This window comes from Pelodiscus sinensis, chromosome 30, assembly GCF_052426305.1.
Source record: "Pelodiscus sinensis isolate ZL-2025 chromosome 30, ASM5242630v1, whole genome shotgun sequence".
In the NCBI taxonomy this organism is placed as follows: Eukaryota; Metazoa; Chordata; order Testudines; family Trionychidae; genus Pelodiscus; species Pelodiscus sinensis.
In genome coordinates this window covers 619,368-642,192 of record NC_143081.1, presented here as the reverse complement: position 1 = coordinate 642,192, position 22,825 = coordinate 619,368, and the positions used below count along the sequence as shown (strand labels likewise).

The window sequence follows — 22,825 nt, the reverse complement described above, 5'->3', positions numbered from 1 at the left end:
CACGGCGGAGTCCCTCGGCTCCAAGCCCGTGATCCTCAGACTGATGGAGCTTTGGGATTTCTTGAAGTCTGCAGAGAATCTCGGCCCGGCCTCGTTCTTCTTTGACCCTCCGGAATATTCCCACAGTAGGAAAACGGGTTCCCCCGCCGGCGGCTGTTTGTACCAGTACAAGGTGTAGCCGCTGGCGCCGGTTTCGTAGGTGCAATCTAAGGTCACAGCCCCACCCTCCAGGCGCGCCGCTGCCGGCGGGGTCTGCCTCACGGCGTCTTCCATGCTGGGGCCTGGGACACAGAGCGGGGAAGGAGAGGTGAGTCACAGGACGCTGCCCCGGGGCTTATTTACGGAGAGTCCCTCCCTGATGAGCCTGCTAATAAACTTCTGTCTCCCTGCCCTGCCTCAGGCATGGTCCCTTATTGTGCTTTGCACGGCCCTGCCTCTAGCTGGGAACCACAATACACATCCGCACGGGGACCTGGCAGCGAATATCCAGTATTATTGTTACTCCTCGAACCCCACCGCCCGCTCCACTCCAGCCCCGGGGGCTCCCGTTGTAACGTTTCCCCGAGGGAAGGGCTGGGCACATGGTGATATTTCCCACTGCATAAGCACGGCCAGAGTGGGCCAGACCGGAGGTTCATCCAGCCCCGTGCCCTGTGTTCCGACAGTGGCCAATGCCCGGTGCTCAGAGGGAGAGAACTCAACAGGGATCTTCAGGCGGAGATTTGACAGAGAACTAGGTACCCAAATCCCAGCTTTGAAAATCCTCCCACTGCTCCCCAACCCGCGCTCCCCTTCTGCTCTGGCTCCGAGGTCACAAGACCCCAGGGGCAGAGTCTCTATTTACCGAGCAAGGCCAAGGCCATCAGAGCCCAGAGTAGGTTTTCTTCCTTCATCATGAGGTTTCCAGCTCTGCCAGAGTATGACACTTTCTCTCCTCTGCCTCAGAGGCTTGTTAGCTCTCGGGCTGGCTGCATGGTCCTGGAGTGACAACCCCCCGGCCCGTCACTGTTTTGCTGCCACAGGCAAATGGTGTTTCCGGTTTGGCTGTCAATTGGGGGAATCCCACACAACCTGAGATCCTGGATCTGGTACCTGAACCACAGCGCCCCCTAGTGTCAGATTCACATTAGAGTAGAGACCCGCTATAGAGAGTCCCACACAGCTCCCTGCACCACAGCGCCTCCTAGTCCCCTGCTGGGGTACTGAAGTAAGTCAATTGCTTAGCTTATTTCAAATTAGCTTATTTGGAATTTTGGTGCTGTCTACATAGAACTTATTTTGGAATAGAGCACTCTTACTCTGACTTCCCTTACTCTAAATACAATGAGGGTAGGTCTACACTAGCCCCCTAGTTCTAAGAGGATTTAAATATCATGCGCTTGATTAGCATGTTCCCAGACCCTGGCCATTTTGGAAACTGACTAGCCTGAAGTAACTTCCCGCCTCTTCACTCAGCAGAGAAGCACGATTCCGAGATAAACCCCTTTGTTCAAATTAACTGTTAAACCTCAGCTACCAGCGGGAATATGCTAATCAAGCGCAGGATATTTACATCCCCCGCTTCATTAGCAATTTCAGTCGCCCTCATTAGCCTCCCTAGTTCCAACTAGGGGTCTATTATAGACTTATCCTGAGAGTTACAGGAGTCGAAGTAAGAAGTCCTCAAGCTTGACAGTATGTTGACGTTATGTGGCAATAACTGCTGGCTGAGTAGACGTGGATGATGTGTAGACACAGCCTGAGTCCAGCTCCAACACCATCCCATGAATTATCCGGTGTCCCAGCCAAACCCCATGTAAAGACTTGAAGCAAAGGGAGCCTCCCTCGCACCCCAAGCCAGATTGATCCAATGGTTAACTGCCCTCCCTGTGCATAAAGTTTCCGTATTTCTACTCCTAGCCCGTGGGCCACGTAACATGTATGAAAACGAATGACAGGTTAGCAGCTGCTGTTGGCGCCACGTTTTCCCTCTGTCTGCTGATCTAGACACCCAACTGAGACCAGGAGCTTTCTGGGTGCTGTGCAGATAGAGACAGTCCCTGCTCTGAAAACGTACCATGGAAACAGGGCAGGCAGCCAGAAGCAGTGTTATTAGCCGCCTCCCTCAGACAGAGGGGAAAGGGAAATGCAAGGAGATGAGACCTAGATTCTTCCCAAAATGCCCATAGGAGTTAGGCACTCTCACATATTCCTCCCAGAACAGAAGCGCTCGGTACCACACACGGGGTTTTTGCACGGCAGCCCTGCCGGACCGTGTCACTGTGTCGCTCACGGCGCAGTAATAGGTGGCGGAGTCGCTCAGTTCGGCGGCCGCTTTCCGCAGGTGGAAGGAGTCTGGTTTTCTCTCGGCTTTAGCGTCGAATCCCCCCCTGCGCCCCTCATCCGAGTCCTGGCTGCCCGTGTCCCTCAGGAAAAGCTGCAGGGGCCGGCCGGGGCGCTGCACGTACCAGAAGGGGGAAGGGTACCCGGATACCTCGTAGGTGCAGTTCAGAAGCACGGGGTCCCCCTCGGAGACTAAAACGGGTCCTGTCGCTTGGGTCACCAAGTCCCCCTCGATCCGCTCTGCGGGGAGGAGAAAACAGAGCAGAGCCACTCAGGGGCAGCGCACTGAGTCCATGGCCTCTCAGGCAGCGTAATCTGCAGTCGCGTACTGAATTCACAGCGGATCCAACATGCCCATCATTGGTGAACAATCCACCCCCAGCGCCTCTTGGACACGGTGCGCTCCAGGGAGGCTGGCAGCTGTCACTCACCGAGCGCCGCGTCACCCTGCTAGGGGGACCCCCTGTGAGAATCTGACCTGAACCTCTCTGCAGCCGAACCCCGGACTCGGTCCTGTTTCAGCCAGAACCGCCCTTCAGAAAACCACCAACCCCGAATTTTCTCACTGCCCGTGACGCCGAACCCACCCCCGGACCCAGGGCGCTTTGGTTCTACCATCCTGCCCGGTTATTGGAATTAGACGTCTCTCCCCCCGGCTTCAAATCCCAGCCACCCGGCGCTGCTGTGCGTCTGTCCGCTGGAATGAGTCTGCCCCACCCGCCGCTTTCTCTTTGTTCAGTTGAAACTCGTGGGTCCCGGATTCCACCTTCCTAGTCTCCATAGAGCCGCCTCGACAACTCCCCAGGAACCCGGGGCAGGCGGAGCGGTGTGGAGATGCTGCGAGAGAGCAGGCTGGGAGGAGATAGAAGCAGCGCAGCGGAAGAGGGAGAAAGAAACACAGCGGCGACATGCTAGTGAGAGGGGGGATAGGACAGAGTGGACACAGCGCTTGGACCCGGGTGGGACAGAGAACAGGGACACGCGTGGGTAGCGCGCAGGACAGCGCCAGTCGGATCTCTCAGCTGGGTATTCCTGCCCTGCAGCGCCGCGCTTTGCGCTAGGAGAGCGCGAATATCATCGGCCCCCCAGGACGCGGGCCCTGCCCGATCGCAGGGCGCGGAACAAGCTCATGTCCCGGCCCGGGCCCTACAGGAGGGAGCCGAGCGCAGACAGAGATTGTCACTCACTGAGTAGAGCTGCGACTGTCACCACCGAGACCCAGACCCGAGCCATGCGAGGGCCGCGCGAGCCTTTGACTGCACCGAGCAAACCCCCTTCTCGCGTCAGAGGGGCTGCGCCTCCTCCCGCCCGGCTCCGACTGAGGCAGGAATTGTGCCCTGTAGACACGTCTGGAAACGCGTTTGCGGTGGGTGCGCAGACTCTGCCCGCGCAGCATGAGCTCGGCCCCCGGGAGCGAGTCTCTGCGCTGTGACACCTGCCCAGGGGCGCTGCCAGTGGGGGGAGTGAGGGGATGGGTCGGGATCACGGGAGGGCGGGGATCCATTTCCGAGCACCGGGCTGTGACTTGTATTGGCGCAGCGCCCCCGCGTGGCCAAACGTGCCCACAACACCCGGGAGAACTCGCAGGGGAGTTTCTTAATCCTTGGGCAGCCAATCAGCCTTTCCCGCCCAGCCAGAGCGTGTATCCGGGGCCAGTACGAGAGGATGCTTCTCGACAGTCTATGTGGGGGGGGGGGAACGAGAAGATCCTTAATCTCCCCCCACCCAGAACCCCTGGAACGTGTGACCCTCCCATCCGGGACCGCCCGTCTCTTCGCCTGCCTGTCCTCCTGTTTGTTTGTCTGTGTTTTGTCAGAAGGGGAAGACACTGAAGCTCCTGCGACCAATTTTCCTACAGAATATGAATTTCCCCGCGGTGATCAGGGAATATCCGTGTTTGTGCTTAGTGTCAGGGGCGGTGAACTGTAGTGCCCGACGGCACTTTCCATCAGGGACAGGGGTGGGGGCAGCTTTCCTCCGGGCGGCTATTGGGAGGGTTCATGGGCTCTGGTCTTTCCTCGTTTTTCCCAGTGACTGATGGCAATGGCTCCCATTTCTGGGAGGGTGAAACTCCAGATTGGGAAAAGAAGGAAAACGCCCAGAGCTCAAGTGTGGGTGTGGGTGTGGGTGTGGGGAGGGGAGTGGAGGGGAGGGGGCAGGGGTCAGAACCCAGTGTCCTCCGCCTGTTCCCCTTCAACACCCCTGCGCGGTTTTTGCGCAGCCCCGCGACCAGCCTTTGTCACTGTGTCTCTCGCGGCGCAGTAATAGGTGGCGGAGTCGCTCAGTTCGACGGACGCTTTCCAGAGATGGAAGGATTCGTCCTGCTTCTCGTGGGTGGCATCGAACCCTTTCCGTATCCCTTCGTCCGAGTCCTGCCTGACCAGGTGCTGCAGGAGCAGCCTGGGGGCCTGGCCGGGATATTGCACGTACCAGAAGAAATTATCCGGAATGAAAGAGAATTCGTAGGTGCAATTCAGACGCAGCCGGACCCCTTGCCAGATGACGATGCTGCCTTCGGTTTGGTTCACGGTGTTTGCCCCAGTGGCGCCTCCTGCGGGGCATCAGAACAGAACAGACCCGCTCAGACACCCCGGAGCCGGGCGGATCCGGTCCCAGAGAGCGGGCGGGTCCCAGACACAAACCGCGCAGCGAACAAGCATCAGACCAACACGGAGAGCACAGAGCAGTGGGTGATACACACACTGTCCCCGGGACCGCGCGACCGCAAACAGACAATCCCCGATCCCGGGACACAGGATCTCAACCCCGAGGGAACAGGGAAGAGCGACACTCGGAGGCAGCCCCGGCCCGGCCCACGCCGCGAGACGCGAGACCCGCACAAGCGCATGGTACGCGGTGTCGGGGCAGAGCATTGGTGCTGCGAGCAGACACGACAGACACACTCGGCTATTAGCACGCCCAGGGCTCAGGCACTGAGACACACTGAGCAGGACCCGGCCCAGGCCCGGTTCCGTAGAGCGCGGCGCGGCTCAGAACCGGAGCGCGACTCACTGAGCAGCGCCGTGAGCAGCACCGCGGAGAGCCACGCCGGAGCCATGCCGGGCCGCTGGGTCTGTGTCTTAACGGAGCTGATCCGCCTGTTCGGCAAACACCGGGGGGTTTCTGCGTGTCCGGGGGCTCCGGTTTGGAGAAGGCGAGACCTGGGCTACGTCAAAGGGGCCTTCAGATGCGAATAGTGTCCGTGAGCGGCCCCGCGTCGGGACAGCCTGAGCCCAGCGTGGCAGGACTGAGTCTCTCCGCTCTGTCACCCCGTGTCCATGGCGCTGTTGGAGATGGGGCGTGTGGAGGGTGAAAGGGGGCAGGTTAGTGTCAGGGGAGGGCGGGGAGCAGGGGACCGGGCTGTGACTTGCTTTAACCCAGCGCCGCAGCGCCCCCGCGTGGCCAAACGTGCCGACAGCACCCGCGACAGCTCACAGGAGCGTTTCTTAACCCTCCGGCAGCGACTCGGCCTTTCCCGCCCAGCCAGAGCGGGTTTCCCGGCACAGCAGGGGAGGATTGTGCTGGACAGGCCCTGTCTCTGCGCAGGGGAGAGGGGAAGATCCCTGCGCTGCTCCCAGCCAGCGCCCCTGGAGCTTGAGACCCTCCCACCCGGAGTGTGTTCGGGTCCGGTGTGTAGGCTGGTTCCGTGCGAGCTCCAGGAGCCATCTGAGGGCGCGGTCGGTCCTGAATGGTGCTGGAGCAGGTTTCCTGAGAATTGCTTATGGAGGGAGGGGCGGGTGGATGTTGGTGTCCCATGAGGCTTTCATCTTATGTGATTTATAGAGACCGATGTGGGAAAACATGACCTCCCTCTGTCCTTCCTCCCTCTGTCCCTCCTTCCTTCCTTCCTTCCCTCGCTTCCTCTCTCCCTCCCTCCCTTCCCTTTCCTTCTTTCCTTCCTCTCTGTCTCCTTCCGTTCCTTCCACCTTCTTTCCTCCTTCCCTCCCTTTCTCTCTCATTCCTCCCTCCCTTCCTTCGTAACTTTTCTTCCCTCCTCCCTTTCTCCGTCCTTCCTTCCTTCCTCCTTCCTCCCCTCTCTCCCTTCCCTTTGTTCCTCCCTTTCTTCCTTCCTCCCTCCCTCCCTTCCTGCCTCTCTCCCGCCCTCCTCCTTTACTCCCTCCTTGCCTTCCTTCCTTCCTTCCTTCCTTCCTTCCTTCCAGACTTTATCTCTTATTTTGCCTCATTTTTCTCTGTGAAAGGGATTTTTAGATCTTTTTCCAAAGGATGAAATCTCGTTACCCGCCTAAATTACGCGCAGGGAGACCTTGGTAAACTTGGCACCAAAAGCTTTTATTCACCTCTTGTCGTCTCACTGTCTCTCTCCTGCCCCAGCTGGAAGCCCGCCCGGCACCCCCCCCCCTCCCGCCCCCTACATACAGGGCGATACTTATTGTACGGGGCCCGCCCCTGGCTGTCGCACTGTGTCGCCCAGAGCGCAGTAATACACCGCCGCGTCCGCCAACCGCGCCCTGCGCAGGGCCAGCGCGCTGGATTTCCTGTCCCCGGAGATGTGCAGGGTGCCCTCGGGCTCGGAGCTAGGCGTGCTTACGCTGTACCCAAACACGATGTACTGGGGCCCTCGGCCCGGGAACTGCCGGTACCAAAACACACTGTCACTCGTCGTGATTGCGGGGTGGGAGCAGTTGAGGTTCAGTTCGGCTCCCTCCGGCGCCTCTGCGGAGCCCGGCTGGTCGATCTGAGCCCCGCTCGCGGCACCTGGGAACGAAAACCGGGCAGAGAGTTGGGGTCGTCGATGTGAAAATTTTAAGAATATTTAGGGGTCAATTCCCCCTCCCTAAACCACCCCCACTGCCTTGCCTGCTGACACAGCTTAGATGGGATGGGCGGGGGATTAATGGAAACAAGAAATCTTACCCCAAACGAGAAGCAGCACAGTCGCTGCGCCCCGCATGGTTCCCATCCCCACACAAATCGGGATGTCTCTCCTCCTTTGCGGGGACCCGCCGCTGTTCTCTGCTTCCAGCCGCAGAAACCTTCTTCCGGACAGAGCTGCGGCTTTGTCCCCACAGCTGCAAGTTCGGGCAGAGACGCGCGCTGTGAGGCTGCTGCTGCTGGAGGCGGCGATGGTGTCACCGCTGGGGCGAGTGACACAATCCCCTCCCTGGGTCCCCGCCAAGCCCTGCCCGGCTCAGGAAAAAGCCGCGGGGTGGAACAGCGCTGCGAACTCGCATGTCTCAACAGAGCTCGGACTGCAGCGCCCCCTGCCGGCGGACTGAGGATCTGTCTGAACTGCGCGAGGGCGAGGGGAGGAGAAAGTTTCATCTCCGTTTCCCAGGGGAGGGGATTATGATCAGATTTGTTGGTTTACTGTTGCTACGAAAAGCGGCTGACCTTCTAGCTTCCAAGCAAGGCTAGTTTTTATTCGGGTCCCTTAAGGGAAGCCGGTTTCCCCCTGGTTTGATTTACTAATAAACTTTGCCGTAGACAATGTAGGAAGAAAAGGAAAATTGATGAAATTTTCTCTCGGGTTTCTTGTGATCTAGTCTCCATAGAAAGCATGTGGAGTGACTCCGGATTCACAGACAGCTCAATGAGGCACTGCAGATCTGGGATCCTCTCTCTGGCACCCTACGCTATGGCCCCATTAGGTCCAGCGGGACTCTTCCCATTGATAACAGCTGAGAATGTGCCTCCGGCCGCCGTGGCCTCGAGACGCTTTCCGCCCGCCGACGATCGGCTCTCTCATCCCCACCCACAGCGGCCCGGCGGGGCGGAGGGTTTTTGCGCGGGGCCCAGCCCTGCCGGTGTCACTGTGCATCCACCGCGCAGAGGTAGCTGCCGGAGTCGCCCGGCTGGGAGGCGGAGATGTGCAGGGAGCTGCGCTTCCCGCTGTCCAGGCGCTCGCCGATGAATCTCTCGCTGGTGGTATTTTCCGTAGAGCTGACGGTCAGCAGGTGGCCCGGGCCGCGCCCGGGGAGCTGCTGGTACCACCAGAAAGTCTGGTAAGGGCTGCTGAAAGAGCAGGACATGGTGGCGACCTCCCCTTGGTCCTTCTCCAATCGCTCCGGGCTCTGGGTCACTTGGGCATCGCAGCAGGAGACTGGAGGGAGGAAAACCCCGGTTAGAAGGCAACATTCGAGGGCAGGTGGGGGTGCGTGACTTGCCTGTCTGCCTGTCTGAGCATCCTACGGGTCCCTCTGTCTCTCCTGCCCTCTGATGCCTAACCTCTCTCTCTGCCCATCCCCCGCTCTTGGAAATAGGGAAGAAGTGCTGGCTAAGGTCACCAGGGCAATGCTGCTGTTGCAATAGCTCAGGAACAGAGTCCTGCCCCATTGGCAGCCCCCTTTCTCCCAGGGGTGGACGGTCTCTGGGCTGTGACTTGCGCTAATTATGGCTCCAGGCGTCTGTGGCTCAGCGCCCCACGGGCCCAGCGAGCTCTGAGCAGAAACTTACCAAGAAAATGGAGAACGACCCAGGGGACTCGCCGCCTCATGGTGTCCAGGGAGGGGAGGGGAATTTCTGACACCTGGAGCCACCGGGCAGGGAGACCCACTCGATGCCTGCCTCCTCTCTGCCCGGAGTGGTTTCTCTTCTCAGGCACATCATGTGACACGTCCCCCCCCCTCCGCTGGGATCCTGTTGCTGCCCCTGCGTGCTCACCTGACTTCTCACGGCTCCAGATCCAGTATAGACCGCCCCCCCCCCCGCGCCGCAAGGGCTTCCTGGGGACTCTCAGAGCAGCTCCAGCCACAAGGAAGGAGGCTCTCAGTACCCCTCACCCATTAAAAATTGCCCCAGCCCCCTCCCTGAGCCTCCATGTGCCTCTCTGAGCCTGGGAGATGCACGAGCACTGCCCGGATAGCCAGGCCCGGGACTCGCCTCTGTCCCAAGCTTCTCTTCCCAGAGCTGAGCCTGTTTCCTCGCCCTGCTGCCGGTGCATCATGCAGGGCGGCAAACAGAGAAGGGAGCCACGTGCCCCAGAGAAGGAACCTTTCCCCCGCCCCGCAGGATGGATCCCTGGCGTTTGCGTGTCGTGGCCGCAGGCTTTTGGGTGCTAAGTAGCAGAGACCGGCACCAGCACCCCCGGCCCAACCTCTGCTTCCCTCAGTCCAAACCAGGGAGACTGGAGGGAGACACAGTCACAGCAGGGCCCGTGAGGAATGTCAGAGTGGCTCAGTGTCTGTCTGTTCGTGGCTCCGTCTGTCCGGCCTGCTCCCTGCAGCCTCCTCCCATCCTGCTGTTGTTCCCTCCCCAGCGCCTGTCCCTACGTGTCCGTACAGCGATACAGAGAGACACGGCTCCCTCCAGCCACGGTTCATGCTTTTATTTCTGTGGGTGTTGGAACAGATCAATGGCTGAGACATGTCGCCCCCCCCCCCGCACCCTGAGAACGAGCGAGAGCGGTATGGGGAAAGAGAGAGAGAGTCTGGGGATGGATAGATAGATGGATAGACAGAAAGACAGAGAAGGTGTATGGAGATGGATGGACAGAGACAGACAGACATACAAAGTGTACTGGATGGGTGGGTGGACAGACAGACCCCTGCTGACAGAACAACGCAGAGGCGCTGAGAGTTCTGGCCCCTCACTGACTGCCGAGGCCCGGCCCCGCTGCGCCCTTGGGAACCAGAGAAGGTTGGTTTCATTCACAGAGGCAAACAGCGACGAGGAGAAGGCCCCGCAGGGGAGCTCCGCTCCAGGGGGCCATGTGCTGCGCTGCCTTTTCGCTCCCTCGCCGCTGCTCAGTCCGGGGAACGGCTGCGGGAATTCTCCCTCCCCTCGGCTCCCAGCGTCTCCCGGGGAAGGAGGCTGCGCTCGAGAGGCTGCCGGGTCCTTGGGCGCCCCGGGAGAGCGCAGCAGCGCTAGGGCCTGGGCTTGGCTCACGGGACACAGACAGAGCTGAGGTTGGGAGTTCGCCAGGACTGGCCGGCTGCGCTCTGGCGCCCCCTGTTGCCCGAAGACAGAAGGGTCGGAGTAAATTCTGTGCTACCGTAGAAATCCCTTCCTTGAGCGGGTAACAAACCCAGCGCCTAGGGCAGAGCTGCAGGTGTGTTTTGTCTCGACTGGAGTAAGACTTATGACACGTGCTCACGTGACTTTACAAATTGGGCTTGTCTGGGTGATGTTTGTCTAATGTAACATGGGTGCACAACTGCCAGGCAAACTGGGCCCAAAGAGCAGGTATTAAATGGGTCACACTGGAGTTCCTAGGGCCTATGCAATGGGGTCCCGTCCGGAACACTCCGGACAAAGTCCAGGAGGCAGCAAAACAAATGATTAAACAGCTGGAAACCATGATCTCTGAGGAAAGGCAGAAAAAAGAGTTTCATCTGGGGAAGGGAAGTAGGGGAGACACCAAAACAGACATAGAGGTGAATATAAATTGTGTTTCTTAACCCCCGGGGACACTCTGGGAACGGGTGAGATTTTACTGTAGCCAAGCAGACTTAGCTGAGGCCTTGGGAAAAGTTTCCCGTCTGGGCGGGTGACACCGGAATCAGTTCCTTGAGGCGCTTGTGGGATCTGCATTCCCGGAGGTTCGTAAGAGCGGGTTGGACACACCCGGGGCTGGGATGCTGTAGCTGAGACTTGGTCCTTCCTCACTGCAGGGGACTGGAGCGTGCCCCACCCGTGTCCCTGCCACGGCCACATTCCATTCACTCTGTGGCCGGACGCCGTGGGCTTGTGCCGCGTTGCGCCCGCGGGGGATCGGTCCCCGCATCCGCTCCCCCAGCTGCTCTGCGGGGGCGGAGAGTTTTTGTGCGGGGCCCAGCCCTGCCGGTGTCACTGTGCATCCACCGCGCAGAGGTAGCTGCCGGAGTCGCCCAGCTGGGAGTCGGAGATGTGCAGGGAGCTGCGCTTCCCGCTGTCCAGGAGTTCGCTAATGAACCGCGTAGTCTTGGCGTTCTCATTAGAGCTGCCGGTCCGCAAGTGCGCTGGGACTTGTCCGGCGAGCTGCCGGTACCACTGGAAGATCCCGTAACTGCTGGTGTAAGAACAGGACAAGGTGGCGACCTCCCCTTGGCCAGTCTCCAGCCACTCGGGGCTCTGGGTGATTTGGGCGTCGCAGCAGGAGACTGGAGGGAGGCAAAAACCCCGTTAGAAAGCCCGAGGTGTGCTCGATGGGGGTGGGGGTGGGGGCTGCTGGAAAAAGGAAATCTTACCCCAAACGAAAAGCAGCACAATCGCTGCGCCCCCCATTGTTCCCAACCCCACACAGATTGGGGTGTCTCTGCTCCTTCGCGGGGACCCGCCGCTGGTCTCTGCCTCCAGCCCCAGAGACCCGCACCAGGACAGACACTCCGGCCTCGTCCCCTCCCCTGCAGACCCGGGCAAAGAGACAGGCGCTGTGACGCTGCTGCTGGATTTTGGGCTGCTCCCTGTTGGTGTCAATTACAATGTCGCTGGGTCTCCGCCAAGCTACGGGTGACTCAGGGGGTCCGTGCGGGGTTCTGTGGGGGAGAGAACCGCTAGACTGCGAGAGAAAGCCAGAGGTCCTCGTGTCTAGACTGATGGCTCCGGCGTGTACTGCAGCGCCCTCTGCCGGGCGACCGCAGAACTGTTCGATACAAACGCTCTATCGGGAACTTTCTCTGTGCATCTTAGATTGGTGGGCTGCCAAAGGCGGGTGCTGTGGACAGCTGCAGTGACGTAGCGTTTCAGCACGAGCCCGTGTGTCCGCCAGAATCCCCGAGCGGGAAGCGAACCTCCAGGCTGAGAGACAAGCAAAGCCAGGGGTGTCCTGCGGCGCCCTCTACCGGGCAACCCTGAAACTCTTCGACACAAGCCCTCTCTCCAGAGCTTTACCTGAGTAGTTCGTGTGTGTCGCGTACCTCTGGGCTGCCAAAGGCGGCTGCTGTCAGAGAGCGCAAGTGACGTAGCAATTCACCATGAGCCCAGCAACACCTTGGGAGATTGTCCAGTCAGAATGGGATTTAATAGTTAATGAGACAATAAATTGTCGCTTTTCCCCAGCACTATTGGTGGCGACTTGGGGGAAGAGGACGGGGTCGCGGGCTGGATCAGGCGATCTCTAGAGATAATGTTCTTCCTGCTGGAGTTGGGCGAGGGCTTCGGTTTCTTTGTTTCATGATTTGACCTTTTACTGAGCTTCACATTTTCCTCTGAGGAAGATTTTCTCAGACCGTTTCCAAAGTTTCCAATCTCACCAGGCGCCTCGGTCAATAACTGGGCGTTCAGTGACCCTGGAAAATTTGGCCCCTAATGCTTTGGTGGGCGCTAGGATACCCTGCGATCCCACTTCCCTCCTCCACTTAGGATTCCCCCTCCCAAGGACAACACACGCAGCCCGGGGCAGGGCGGTACTTATTGTACGGGGCCTGTCCCTGGCTGTCACACTGTGTCGCTCAGAGCGCAGTAATACACCGCCGCGTCCGCCAGCCGCGCCCTGCGCAGGACCAGCGCGCTGGATTTCCTGTCCTCGGGGATGTGCAGGACGCCCTCGGGCTCGGAGCTGCGAACATTTTCCTTGAATCCTTGAACTATGTACTGGGGCCCTCGGCCCGGGAAATGCCGGTACCACTGGATATAATCGTTCGCCTTGATTCCGTCATGGGAGCAGGTGAGGTTCAGTTCGTCTCCCTCCAAAGCTTCAGCGGAGCCCCGCTGCTGGATATTAGCCCGGCCCGGGGCACCTGGGGCGGAAAATCAGGCAGAGAGTTAAGTCAGTGAAAGTGACATTTGTAAGGAGCCGAAGGGATAAATTCCCCTCGAAATCTCCCCGCCTCCTGACACCGTCCTGCCAGTCCAAACAGCCCCGCAGGGAGAACGCAGCGGGTGGGTGGGGGGAACGAAGGGGGTTGAGAATGCTGGGGTGTGTTGGGTGGGATGGGCTGGGGGGCTGCTGGAAACGGGAAATCTTACCCCAAGAGAGAAGCAGCACAATCGCTACGCCCCGCATTGTTCCCATCCCCACACGAATCGGGGTGTCTCTGGTCCTGGGCAGGCAGCTGCCGCTGGTCTCCTCCTCCAGCCCCTACAACCCTCACCGGGACAGACGCTCCGGCCTTCTCCCCACCGCTGCAAACCCGGGCAGAGAGCCGCGCTGTGAGGCTGCTGCTGCTGGAGGCGGCGATGGTGTCACCGCTGGAGCCAATGACACAAACCCCGCTGTGGGTCCCTGCCAAGCCCTGCCCGGGTCAGGCTCAGGAAAAAGCCACCGGGTGGAGCATCGCTGCCAGTCAGCGTGTCTACACAGAGCTCGGGCTGCATCGCCCCCTGCCGGCGAACTGAGGAACTGTCTGAGCTCCGCAAAGATGGGGGTGGGGGGAGGACGGGCGCAGAAACTTTCTTCTGATTTTCCCAGGGTGGGGATGGGGGGGTTTATGATCAGGTGTGTTGGTTGATTGTTGGTACGAGAAGCGGCTGATCTTCTAGCTTCCAAGCGATGGTTATTTTGTCTTCGGTTCCTTTAAGGGAAGCCGCTTCCCCACTGGTTTGGTTTGCTAAAAAACTTTGTTGCAGACAATGTAGGAAAAAAACAAAAGTTGCTGATTTTTTCCCCTCTGATTTCTTGTCATCTAGTCACCATAGAAAACATGTGGATTGACTCCGGATTTAGGCTCTGTTTATACAGCTCGATGGGAGACTGCAGATCTGGGGTCCAGTCCCCACATCCTTACCCTATGGCCCCATTAGACACATCGGAGCCCTGCCCATTAATAAAAGGAGAGAATAAGTGCCCCCTCGGCTTGTGCCGCTTTATACCCGCGCGGGACCGAACCCCGCATCCGCTCTCCCAGCAGCGTGGCAGGGGCGGAGGGTTTTTGCGCGGGTCCCAGCCCTGCCGGTGTCACTGTGCATCCACCGCGCAGAGGTAGCTGCCGGAGTCGCCCAGCTGGGAGGCGGAGATGTGCAGGGAGCTGCGCTTCCCGTTGTCCAGGCGCTCGCCGATGAACCGCTCCACGGTGTTGTTTTCCGCAGTGCCGGCGGTTAGCAGGTAGGCCGGGCCCTGCCCGGGGAGCTGCCGGTACCACTGGAAGGCCTGGTAAGCGCTTGTGAACGAGCAGGACATGGTGGCGACCTCCCCTTGGCCAATCTCCAGCCGCTCCGGGCTCTGGGTCACTTGAGCGTCGCAGCAGGAGACTGGAGGGAGGAAAACCCCGGTTAGCAACATTCGAGGGTAGGTGGGGGTGCGGGACTTTGCCTGTCTGTCTGTCTGATCATCGTTCGCGGTGGTCCCTCTGTCTCTCCTGCCCTCTGACGCCTTCCCCTGCCCCATGCACCGAGTCTCTCTCTGCCCATCCCCCTGTCTGGGACAGAGGGAAGAAGTGCCGGCAAAGCGCCCCAGGGCAAGGCGGCTGTTGGAATAGCTCAGGCGCAGAGCCGTGCCCCATTGGCAGCCCCCTTTCTCCCAGGGGTGGACGGTCTCTGGGCTGTGACTTGCGCTAATTATGGCTCCAGGCGTCTGTGGCTCAGCGCCCCACGGGCCCAGCGAGCTCTGAGCAGAAACTTACCTAGAAAATGGAGAATGACCCAGGGGACTCGCCGCCTCATGGTGTCCAGGGAGGGGAGGGGAATTTCTGACACCTGGAGCCACCGGGCAGGGAGACGCGATGGGTGCTGCCTCCTCTCTGCCCGGAGTGGTTTCTCTTCTCAGGCACATCATGTGACACGGCCCCCCCTCCCCCGCTGGGATCCTGTTGCTGACACTGAGCGCTCACCTGACTTCTCACGGCTCCAGATCCAGTATAGACCGCCCCTCCCCCGCCGCAAGGGCTTCCTGGGGACTCTCAGAGCAGCTCCAGCCACACGGAACGAGGCTCCAGTGGCTGTAAAAGCAGCCAAGGCCGGAGTTCGAGTCTTCTCTCCCACAGAGGCAGTTCGGGGGATCTGGACAAGTCCCTCAGGGCCATTAAAGGATGCGCCGATGGCGGGAGGGTTTCAAACACAGCCAGGGCCCCTCACTCTCAATCATCTCTCAGGGTCTTTACATCCGAGGACCCCTGCAATAAAACCCCACTCGGCCCATAAAGACCTTTTTAAAACCCTGCCTGTCTGGTCCTCCGCTCCCCAGCTGTGAAATGGGGTCACAGCACGTTCCCACAGGGATACAGGGGCCATTCTTACAGTGGGGGGCTGGGAGCCATCGAATCGAAAGGTAAACACTGCAGGTGAAGGAAACCGCTTCAAGTCAGGAGATGCGGCCGCACCCCCAGCACCCCAGTTCCACGGGCCCTGCCTTCCACCTCACAGGGGTGCCGGGCAGACGCTGGGGTAATATGGGCAGAGGAATGCCGAACTCAGGCAGTTTCAGGCTGCAATTGCCAAAAGATCCTGGGGGAGTTTGTGACCCAACTTCCCTGGGCTTCCACTGGGAGTTGTTGAGTATCTAATTCCCTTAGACTCCCTTGGAACTACTGTTTTGTCTTCCGCGACCCGTCCCCTGCAGAGACACGAATGGATTGAGCCTGGGAGGTTCATGGAACCAAAGGGAGTTAGGAACCTCCGCCCTGTTGCATTTCAGTGAGGCTCGGTCACGTTAACTCACAATAGCACTTTTTATTTATGTTTTTATGCCCTGAAGGGGTCTGGGAAAGGTGATTGTCAGAGGAAAAGGCAGTTGCCCATATTCCGAGCAAAACTGGGAGATAATAAATCATCAGGTTGCTGCAGATAAATGTCTGTCCGTGTGTGTTTGTGTGTGTGTGTGAGAGAGAGAGAGCTGTGTTTGAGACTTGGAAAGTGTGAATTAGTGTTTGCATGTGACTTTGGTTGTGTGCTAGCTAGTGAGTGTCATTTTGTGAGTGTGTGTGAGGGAGAATCAGAGCTTGTGGAGAGTGTGTAGATTTCTGGTGTATGCAAGATCATCTTTGGAATAGATGTGATTCCGGGTGCGAGTTACTTGTTTGTCCGTGTGAACTGTGAGTTGACTACGTAGACATTTCTGTGCTTGTTTGTGACAGAGATTTTGTGTATGTGTATGTGTCCAGGAAACACACAGGTAGGTGTGTGTCTATACGCCATTTCACAGCCTGGGCAGAAATGAGGATGCGCCTTTATATTTGGTTGTAAATCAGTGGTGTAAAACTCCTTCAGAGGTTGCCATTAATTCCTTTAGCTGTGACAGCGAAAGGAAACGGCCACCAGAGGGCAGTACGTGACCACAAACCTCTTCTTTGGCGCATTTTTATGGCATTTTCTTTTCAGCTAAACCCAGCAGGGGCTGGAGGCAGCTCTGTTGTTCTGCTCTTGGTTTCAGGTGATGGGAAACCATTTACTTGTCCTGCAGTTTATAATTCCTGTGACTCCAGAGTTCAGGCCGAGAGTGGGAAACCAGCCTACGGGAAGTAGAGGCCCGATTGCCATGACAGCCGATGCAGATTGAGAAGCCACGTTTCCAAAGCAGCCTAAGGGAATTAGATGCCCAAACGCTGTAAAACTGCAATGAAGTCGATCATCTAAATCCCCGAGGCCCTACTGAGATTTCCAGACTCACTCCAAAGCCGGGAGCTGTCTTTCCAGGTTTGGCAGAGCGCGTGCCCATACTGGGATGTTTGTCCCTAAGCCGCGGGCCCAGTGCGAGCCGTAGGTGCCGACTAAGCCCGTACATTGAACTCTGAAGTGAGGGACAAGGGTCCCTCCTTAGGTCAAGTGTCAGCCCAGGATGGAATTTCCTTTGGAGTCCAGGGGAGTTAGGTGCCCAGCACACACACTGGCTCTGCACAGCTCCACAAGGAACCCATCCCCGCCTCACCCCTCGCAGTGAGATATTCACAGATGTCTTGGAGCATGGCTCCTAAGGTGAAGAGAGACCGTCTCCTCTAACCCCCCCCCCCCGCATTATCTCAGGCCAGAGAAGGATCCGCGGGGACTCCTGCGCCCCACTCGTATCTGGTGGCTCATTTAGCCGAGAGACCCCCAGTCTTCAGACTTCAACTGCTGGCGAGTGCGCCGTGTCCCCGGGTAAGTTGTGTCCGTGTTTAATTACCCTCCCGGGGACAAACGGGCACTTTATCTCTAGGCCCAACTTGCCCCGCTCTGGCTCCCACCCAAGGGATCCCCCTCTGCCTTTGGCTCCTTCCAGCGCCTCTTTGCAGAGAATTTCTGTGAACCGCTGCGGTGCCGCCTCTTCCCAGAACTCAGGGCGAGGTTCGCGTCTCCAGTCAGGCAGCTGTAGCAGGTCTCACCCCACTTCATAGCTCCCCTTCCCTCCCCCCACAGACACAGCTCACAGCCCTTTCCTGCCTGCTAACTTCACCTGGGAGGAGTCAGGTCCCTGCAGTAGCGGAGCGGGGCCAGGTTTTTGTACAGGGCCCTCTATTCATTTCCACACTGTGCCTCTACTGAAAGCACAGAAGTACGTGGCCGCGTCCCCCAACTCCAGAGCCGTGATCCTCAAACTGATGGAGCTTTTGTCTTTCTGGAAATTGACAGAGAATCTCTCCCCTGCCTCGTTGCTCTTTGTTCCTCCAGAATATTGCCGAAGAAGGAAAATCAGGCTTCCCCGGGGGGGCTGTTTGTACCAGTACAAGTAATAATACTGCTCGGACGTCTCATAAGTGCAATCCAGGGACACGGACTCGCGCTCCAGACCCGACGCTGAGGGCTGGGTCTGAGTGACGGAATCTTCCATGCTGGAGCCTGGCACAAGGAGAGAGAAAGGAGAGGTCAGTCGGGGGTCGCTGTGAGTGCGGGGAGCGCCTGGGGCCGGGATTTTTAAGAGAAGCAGGACAATGTCGTGGTGACCTCCAGAGTCCATTTTTCCCAACATAGAATTGAAATCTCCCCCCACTGCCAGCTGAGCCCCTGCCGGCTTGTCCTGCGCTCGGTGGTCATGGAGTCCGGCAGGTCTCCCTGCTCCTTAGAAAGACTCCAGGAGTCCATTGAAATTCAGTTTCCATGGGATTGGGGTCCCTGAATCCACATCACATATTGTGGAGGCGGAGGAGGGGAGGAAGGAGGAGGAGGAAGGGCTGTTTATTCCCCCAGTGCCTCTAGCAAAGAGGGAGTCAGGCGGAATCTTTCCCAAGCGGGAACCAGGCCCTGACTCACTGAAAAGCAGAACCAGCACCAGGGCTGTGACCCGGATGGTGAACATGGCCCCAGGCTCTCCCCTTGTACTCTCAACTGCCGCTGAGGGAGGCTTTCGTGGAGGGAGTGGGAACAGTTGTCGTAGGGGGGTGGGTTGGAAACCAGGCAGGGATGTCACATCCGGGGGGCTGAGCAACTCCTCCCCTCGACACCTGCGCTGCAGCTGCACCCAGAGGGGCTGGAGTCAGAGATCTGGTCCTCCCCCCCCCCCCCAACTTGAAGTTTCTCCCACCTCGGCAGGGTTACAGTTTGGTTCAATGGTTCTCCCCGCCTCTCCCGCCCCCCACACGAATTGTCCTAGTCCACTGGCTGAGCCCCCATGTGCCTCCCTGTGCCTGAGGGTGCACGAAAGGGAAACCCTGGTGCACCCAGTGGCCTGAAGAAATTGGCGCCCCTGTCTACACAGAGCAGCTCTGCCTGTGGTGCAGCGCCCCCTGCAGGACAGCAGGTGGTACTGCCCAGAGAGCCAGGTCTAGCCCACAACGCCCCGGGCTCTCCTCTGTCCCAAGCTTCTCTTCCCAGAGCTGAGCTCGTTTCCCCGCCCTGCTGCCGGTGCATCCTGCAGGGCTGCAAACGGGGGTGGGAGCCACATGCCCCAGAGAAGGGACTCTTCCCCCCCCCACCGCAGGATGGATCCCTGGCGTTTGCGAGTTGTGGCCGCAGGCTGTTGGGGGCTAAGTAGCAGAGACTGGCACCAGCACCCCCGACCCAACCTCGGCCATACCATTGAAAGGCCAGGTAAGCGCTGGTGAATGAGCAAGACATGGTGGCGACCTCCCCTTGGTCCCTCTCCAGCCGCTCTGGGCTCTGGGTCACTTGGGCATGGCAGCAGGAGACTGGAGGGAGGAAAACTCTGATTACAATGCAGCATTTGTGGGTAGGTGGGCGTGCGGGACTTTGCCTGTCTCCCTGTCGGAGCATCGTTCCCGAGCATCCCTCTACCTGTCCTGCCCTCTGACACCTTCCCTCCCTCCCCTGCCCCATGCACCGTGTCTCTCTGCCCATCCCCCTGTCTGGGACAGAGGGAAGAAGTGCTGGCAAAGTGCCCCAGGGCAATGCGGCTGTTGGAATACCTCAGGCGCAGAGTCGTGCCCCATTAGCAGACCCCTCTCTCCCAGGGGTGCAGGGACTCTGAGCCATGAGTTGCCCTAATTATGGCTCCAGGTGTCTGTGGCTCAGCGTCCCGCAAGCCCAGCGAGCTCTGACCAGACACTTACTGAGAAAATGGAGAAAGACCCAGGGGACTCGCCACCTCATGGTGTCTAGGGAGGGGAGGGGAATTTCTGACACCTGGAGCCACCGGGCAGAGAGACGCGCTGGGTGCTGTCTCCTCTCTGCCCGGAGTGGTTACTTTTCACAGGCATATGACACAGCCCCGCCCCAGACTGAGAACCTGTTGCTGCCCCTGCGTGTTCAACTGCCTTCTCACGGCTGTGAAGCCACAGAGTAGACCAGCCCCAAGCCTCAGGAAATTCCAGGGCCTTCCTGGGGACTCTTGGAGCAGCTGCAGCCAAGGCCGGATTTCAAGTCATTCCTCACCTATAGGCATTTCGGGGGCTTTGGACAAGTCCCTGAGGGCCATGGAAGGATGAGGGGAGGGGTTCAAACACACCTAGGGTTCCTCACGCCCATTGATCTCACAGGGTGTTTGACACCGGGTCCCCCCTGAAAAAAATCCACTCGGCCCCCAAAGATCTTTTAAAAATTTGCCATCCTGGTCCTCCGCTCCCCAGATGTGAAATGGGGGAGGGGCACAGCATGTTCCCACAGGAGTACAGGGACCATATGTACAGTGGGGGGCTGGGAGCCATCGAACCGAACTGCAAACCTTGGAGAGGTATAGGAAACTGCTTAAAGTCAGGGTCCTGGGCAGCACCCCCAGCACCCTAATTCCAGGAGCCCTCTCCTCCACCTCACAGGGGTGCCGGGCAGATGCTGGGTTAATATGGGCAAAGAAATGCCGAACTCAGACAGTTTCAGGCTGCAATGGCCAAAGATTCGTGAGGGAGTTTGGGGCCTAATTTCCCTGCGATTCCACTGGGAGATGTTGAGCATCTAATTCCCTTAGGCTCCCTTGTAACTACGTTAGACGCTGCCTAGGAACTTTTGTCCCCCCGACCCATCCCCTGGACAGAGATGAATGGAGTGAGGGGTGGCCACCTTACCTCACATTGGCTGTGTGTGTTGTCACGTTGCTGGATCTTGAGGGGAGCAGCCAGATCACTGATGCATCCATAGGTGGGGGTGTTGGCCCCAAAAATGGGATAGAAGGGGGCCATGTGAGGTATTGAATAGAAGCTTATTATCTGATAATCCTATGTACGCTGTTCATGTGTTTGTATAATGTCTGTGTGTGCAATTATTAGCATGTACTTGTATGGACACTGAAGATTTCCCTGCATGTGGTTAAGCATTGGGCAGGGCGGAGCCTGTGGACATGCTAATTACCTGTGGAACAATGGCTCTCAATGGGCCAAGGACACACCCAAAGAATGGGGGCTGTCACCTGAGAGCAGCCAGCACGGAACACAGAGAGGCTGAGGACCAGGTGACTTGCTGCATACAAGAAGAGGCCAGGAAGGAGGTATAAAGAGGCCATGTGGTCGATGCCATTTTGTTCTCAGCTCAGCACTTCATCCCAGAGGCAGCACTGCAGGGATTGCAGAGCATGGAAGACCTGTGAACCCATCCTGATGCTTAGGATGTGCAACAAGAACTTTTAAACCAGCAGCTGTAACATCTCTGCTAGAGCCTGCATCGAGGACTGGGAGATTCGGTGCATGTAACGTACTATTCTTTAACAACCTTACTCTCATGCTTTTCTTTATTGTGATAATAAACCTTTAGATATAGATTCTAAAGGATTGGCCCAGCGTGATTTGTGGGTAAGGTCCAGAGGGTAAATTGACCAGGGATCTGTGGCTGGTTTCTTGGAACCGGACAGAACTTGTTCGGGGTAGGTGGGATTGGGTGCTAGGACCCCCCCCCCCCACCTGTTTATGAGGCCCGGGGCCATCTGGGGCACAGATATTGCTGGGGTGTCAGAGGGGTTTTGCTCGTGAGGCTTCAGGCAGGCTGCTGAAGCGCTCTGTAGGACTGGTTTGTGGCCTGTTTGGAGAGGTCACCAGTCTGGGGGCTGTAAGGAGCCCCGGATTTGAGCAATTCGCCCTGAGCGGGTGCCCTCAGCTCTGCCCAGACACGGCCCGGTCTGTCACATGTGTGTTTGTGTATGTGCGTCTATGTGAGAGAGTTGTGTGAGAGACTCTGGGAGTGTGCATTAGTGTTTGAATGTGAGTTTGGCTTGTGTGCTCATTTTTGTGTGAGTGAGCGTGTCATTTTTTTGAGTATGTGAGAGAATCAGAGCTTGTGTGAGAGTGATTAAATGTCAGATATACACAAGATCACCTTTGGTGATTCTGGGTGCGAGTAACTTGTTGGTTCGCAAATTGTGAGCTCACTTATGTAGGCATTTGTGTGTTTGTGTCTGACAGAGATTTTGTGTATGTGCATGTGTCAATGGAACACACAGGTAGGTGTGTGTCTAAATGCCATTTCTCACCCCGGGCAGAAATACGGATCCGCTTTTATGTTTGGCTGTGAAACAGTGGTGGAAAACTCCTTCAGAAGTTCTCATTAATTCCTTTAGCTGTGGAAGGGAAACGAAAGGGCCACTAGAGGGCAGCACATGACCACAAGCCTGTGCTTTGCCATATTTTCATGGCATTTTCGTTTCAGATCAACCCAGTCCGGACTGGAGGCAGGTCTGTTGTTCTGCTCTTCGTTTCAGGAGATGGGAAACAGTCTACTTGTCCTGCAGTTTATAATGCCTCTGACTCCTGAGTGCAGGCTGAGAGTCGGAAACTAGAATAAGAGAATTAGAGGCCCGATTCCTATGAAAACCAATGCAGATGGAGAAGCCACATTGCCAAAGCAGCCTAAGGGAATTAGATGCCCAAACCCTGTAGAACTGAAATGGAAGTTGATTGTCTAAATCCTCAAGGCCCTACTGAGATTGCCAGCCACACTCCAAAGCCGGGAGCTGTGTTTCAAGGGTTTATGGAGTCCTTGCCCGTGCCGGGATGTTTGCACCTACGCCGCCAGCCCAGTGTGAGCGGTAGATGCCAACTAAACCCGTACATTGAACTCCGAAGTGAAGGGCAAGTGTCCCTCCTTCGGTTAAACATGTCATCCCAGGATGCAATTTCCTTTGGAGCCCAGGGGAGTTAGGTGCCCAGCACACACTGGCTCTGCACAGCTCCACAAGGAACCCATCCCCGCCTCACACCTCGCAGTGAGATATTCACAGATGGCTTGGCTCACGGCTCCTAAAGTGAGGGGAAACCTTTGTGACCGTCTCCTCTGACCCCCCTGCATTATCTCAGGCTACAGAACGATCCGGGGGACTCCTGTGCCTGCCACCCATATCTGGTGCCTCATTTAGTGGACAGACCCCCAGTCTTCAGACATCAAACACTGGCGAGTGCGCAAT

At 57.9% G+C, this 22,825-nt stretch overlaps 1 pseudogene and 5 gene segments (V, D, J or C); all 6 read right to left on the bottom strand.

Moving 5' to 3' along the window:
* Positions 1-1,888: 1,888 nt before the first annotated feature.
* Positions 1,889-3,719, bottom strand: LOC149520943 (T cell receptor alpha variable 9-2-like). The segment is given in 2 exon segments: positions 1,889-2,562; positions 3,510-3,719. Coding segments are annotated over 2 exon segments (504 nt in total).
* Positions 3,720-6,709: 2,990 nt separating this feature from the next.
* LOC149520942 (T cell receptor alpha variable 4 pseudogene) lies at positions 6,710-7,234 on the bottom strand (annotated as a pseudogene).
* Positions 6,902-8,894, bottom strand: LOC142821164 (T cell receptor alpha variable 21-like). The segment is given in 3 exon segments: positions 6,902-7,038; positions 7,198-8,383; positions 8,737-8,894. Coding segments are annotated over 2 exon segments (333 nt in total).
* A 2,173-nt stretch (positions 8,895-11,067) lies between these two features.
* On the bottom strand, positions 11,068-11,484 carry LOC142821163 (T cell receptor alpha variable 17-like). The segment is given in 2 exon segments: positions 11,068-11,360; positions 11,448-11,484. Coding segments are annotated over 2 exon segments (330 nt in total).
* A 50-nt stretch (positions 11,485-11,534) lies between these two features.
* On the bottom strand, positions 11,535-14,889 carry LOC142821162 (T cell receptor alpha variable 27-like). The segment is given in 3 exon segments: positions 11,535-12,938; positions 13,168-14,388; positions 14,760-14,889. Coding segments are annotated over 2 exon segments (333 nt in total).
* Positions 12,637-13,204, bottom strand: LOC142821079 (T cell receptor alpha variable 4-like). The segment is given in 2 exon segments: positions 12,637-12,938; positions 13,168-13,204. Coding segments are annotated over 2 exon segments (339 nt in total).
* Positions 14,890-22,825: the final 7,936 nt, after the last annotated feature.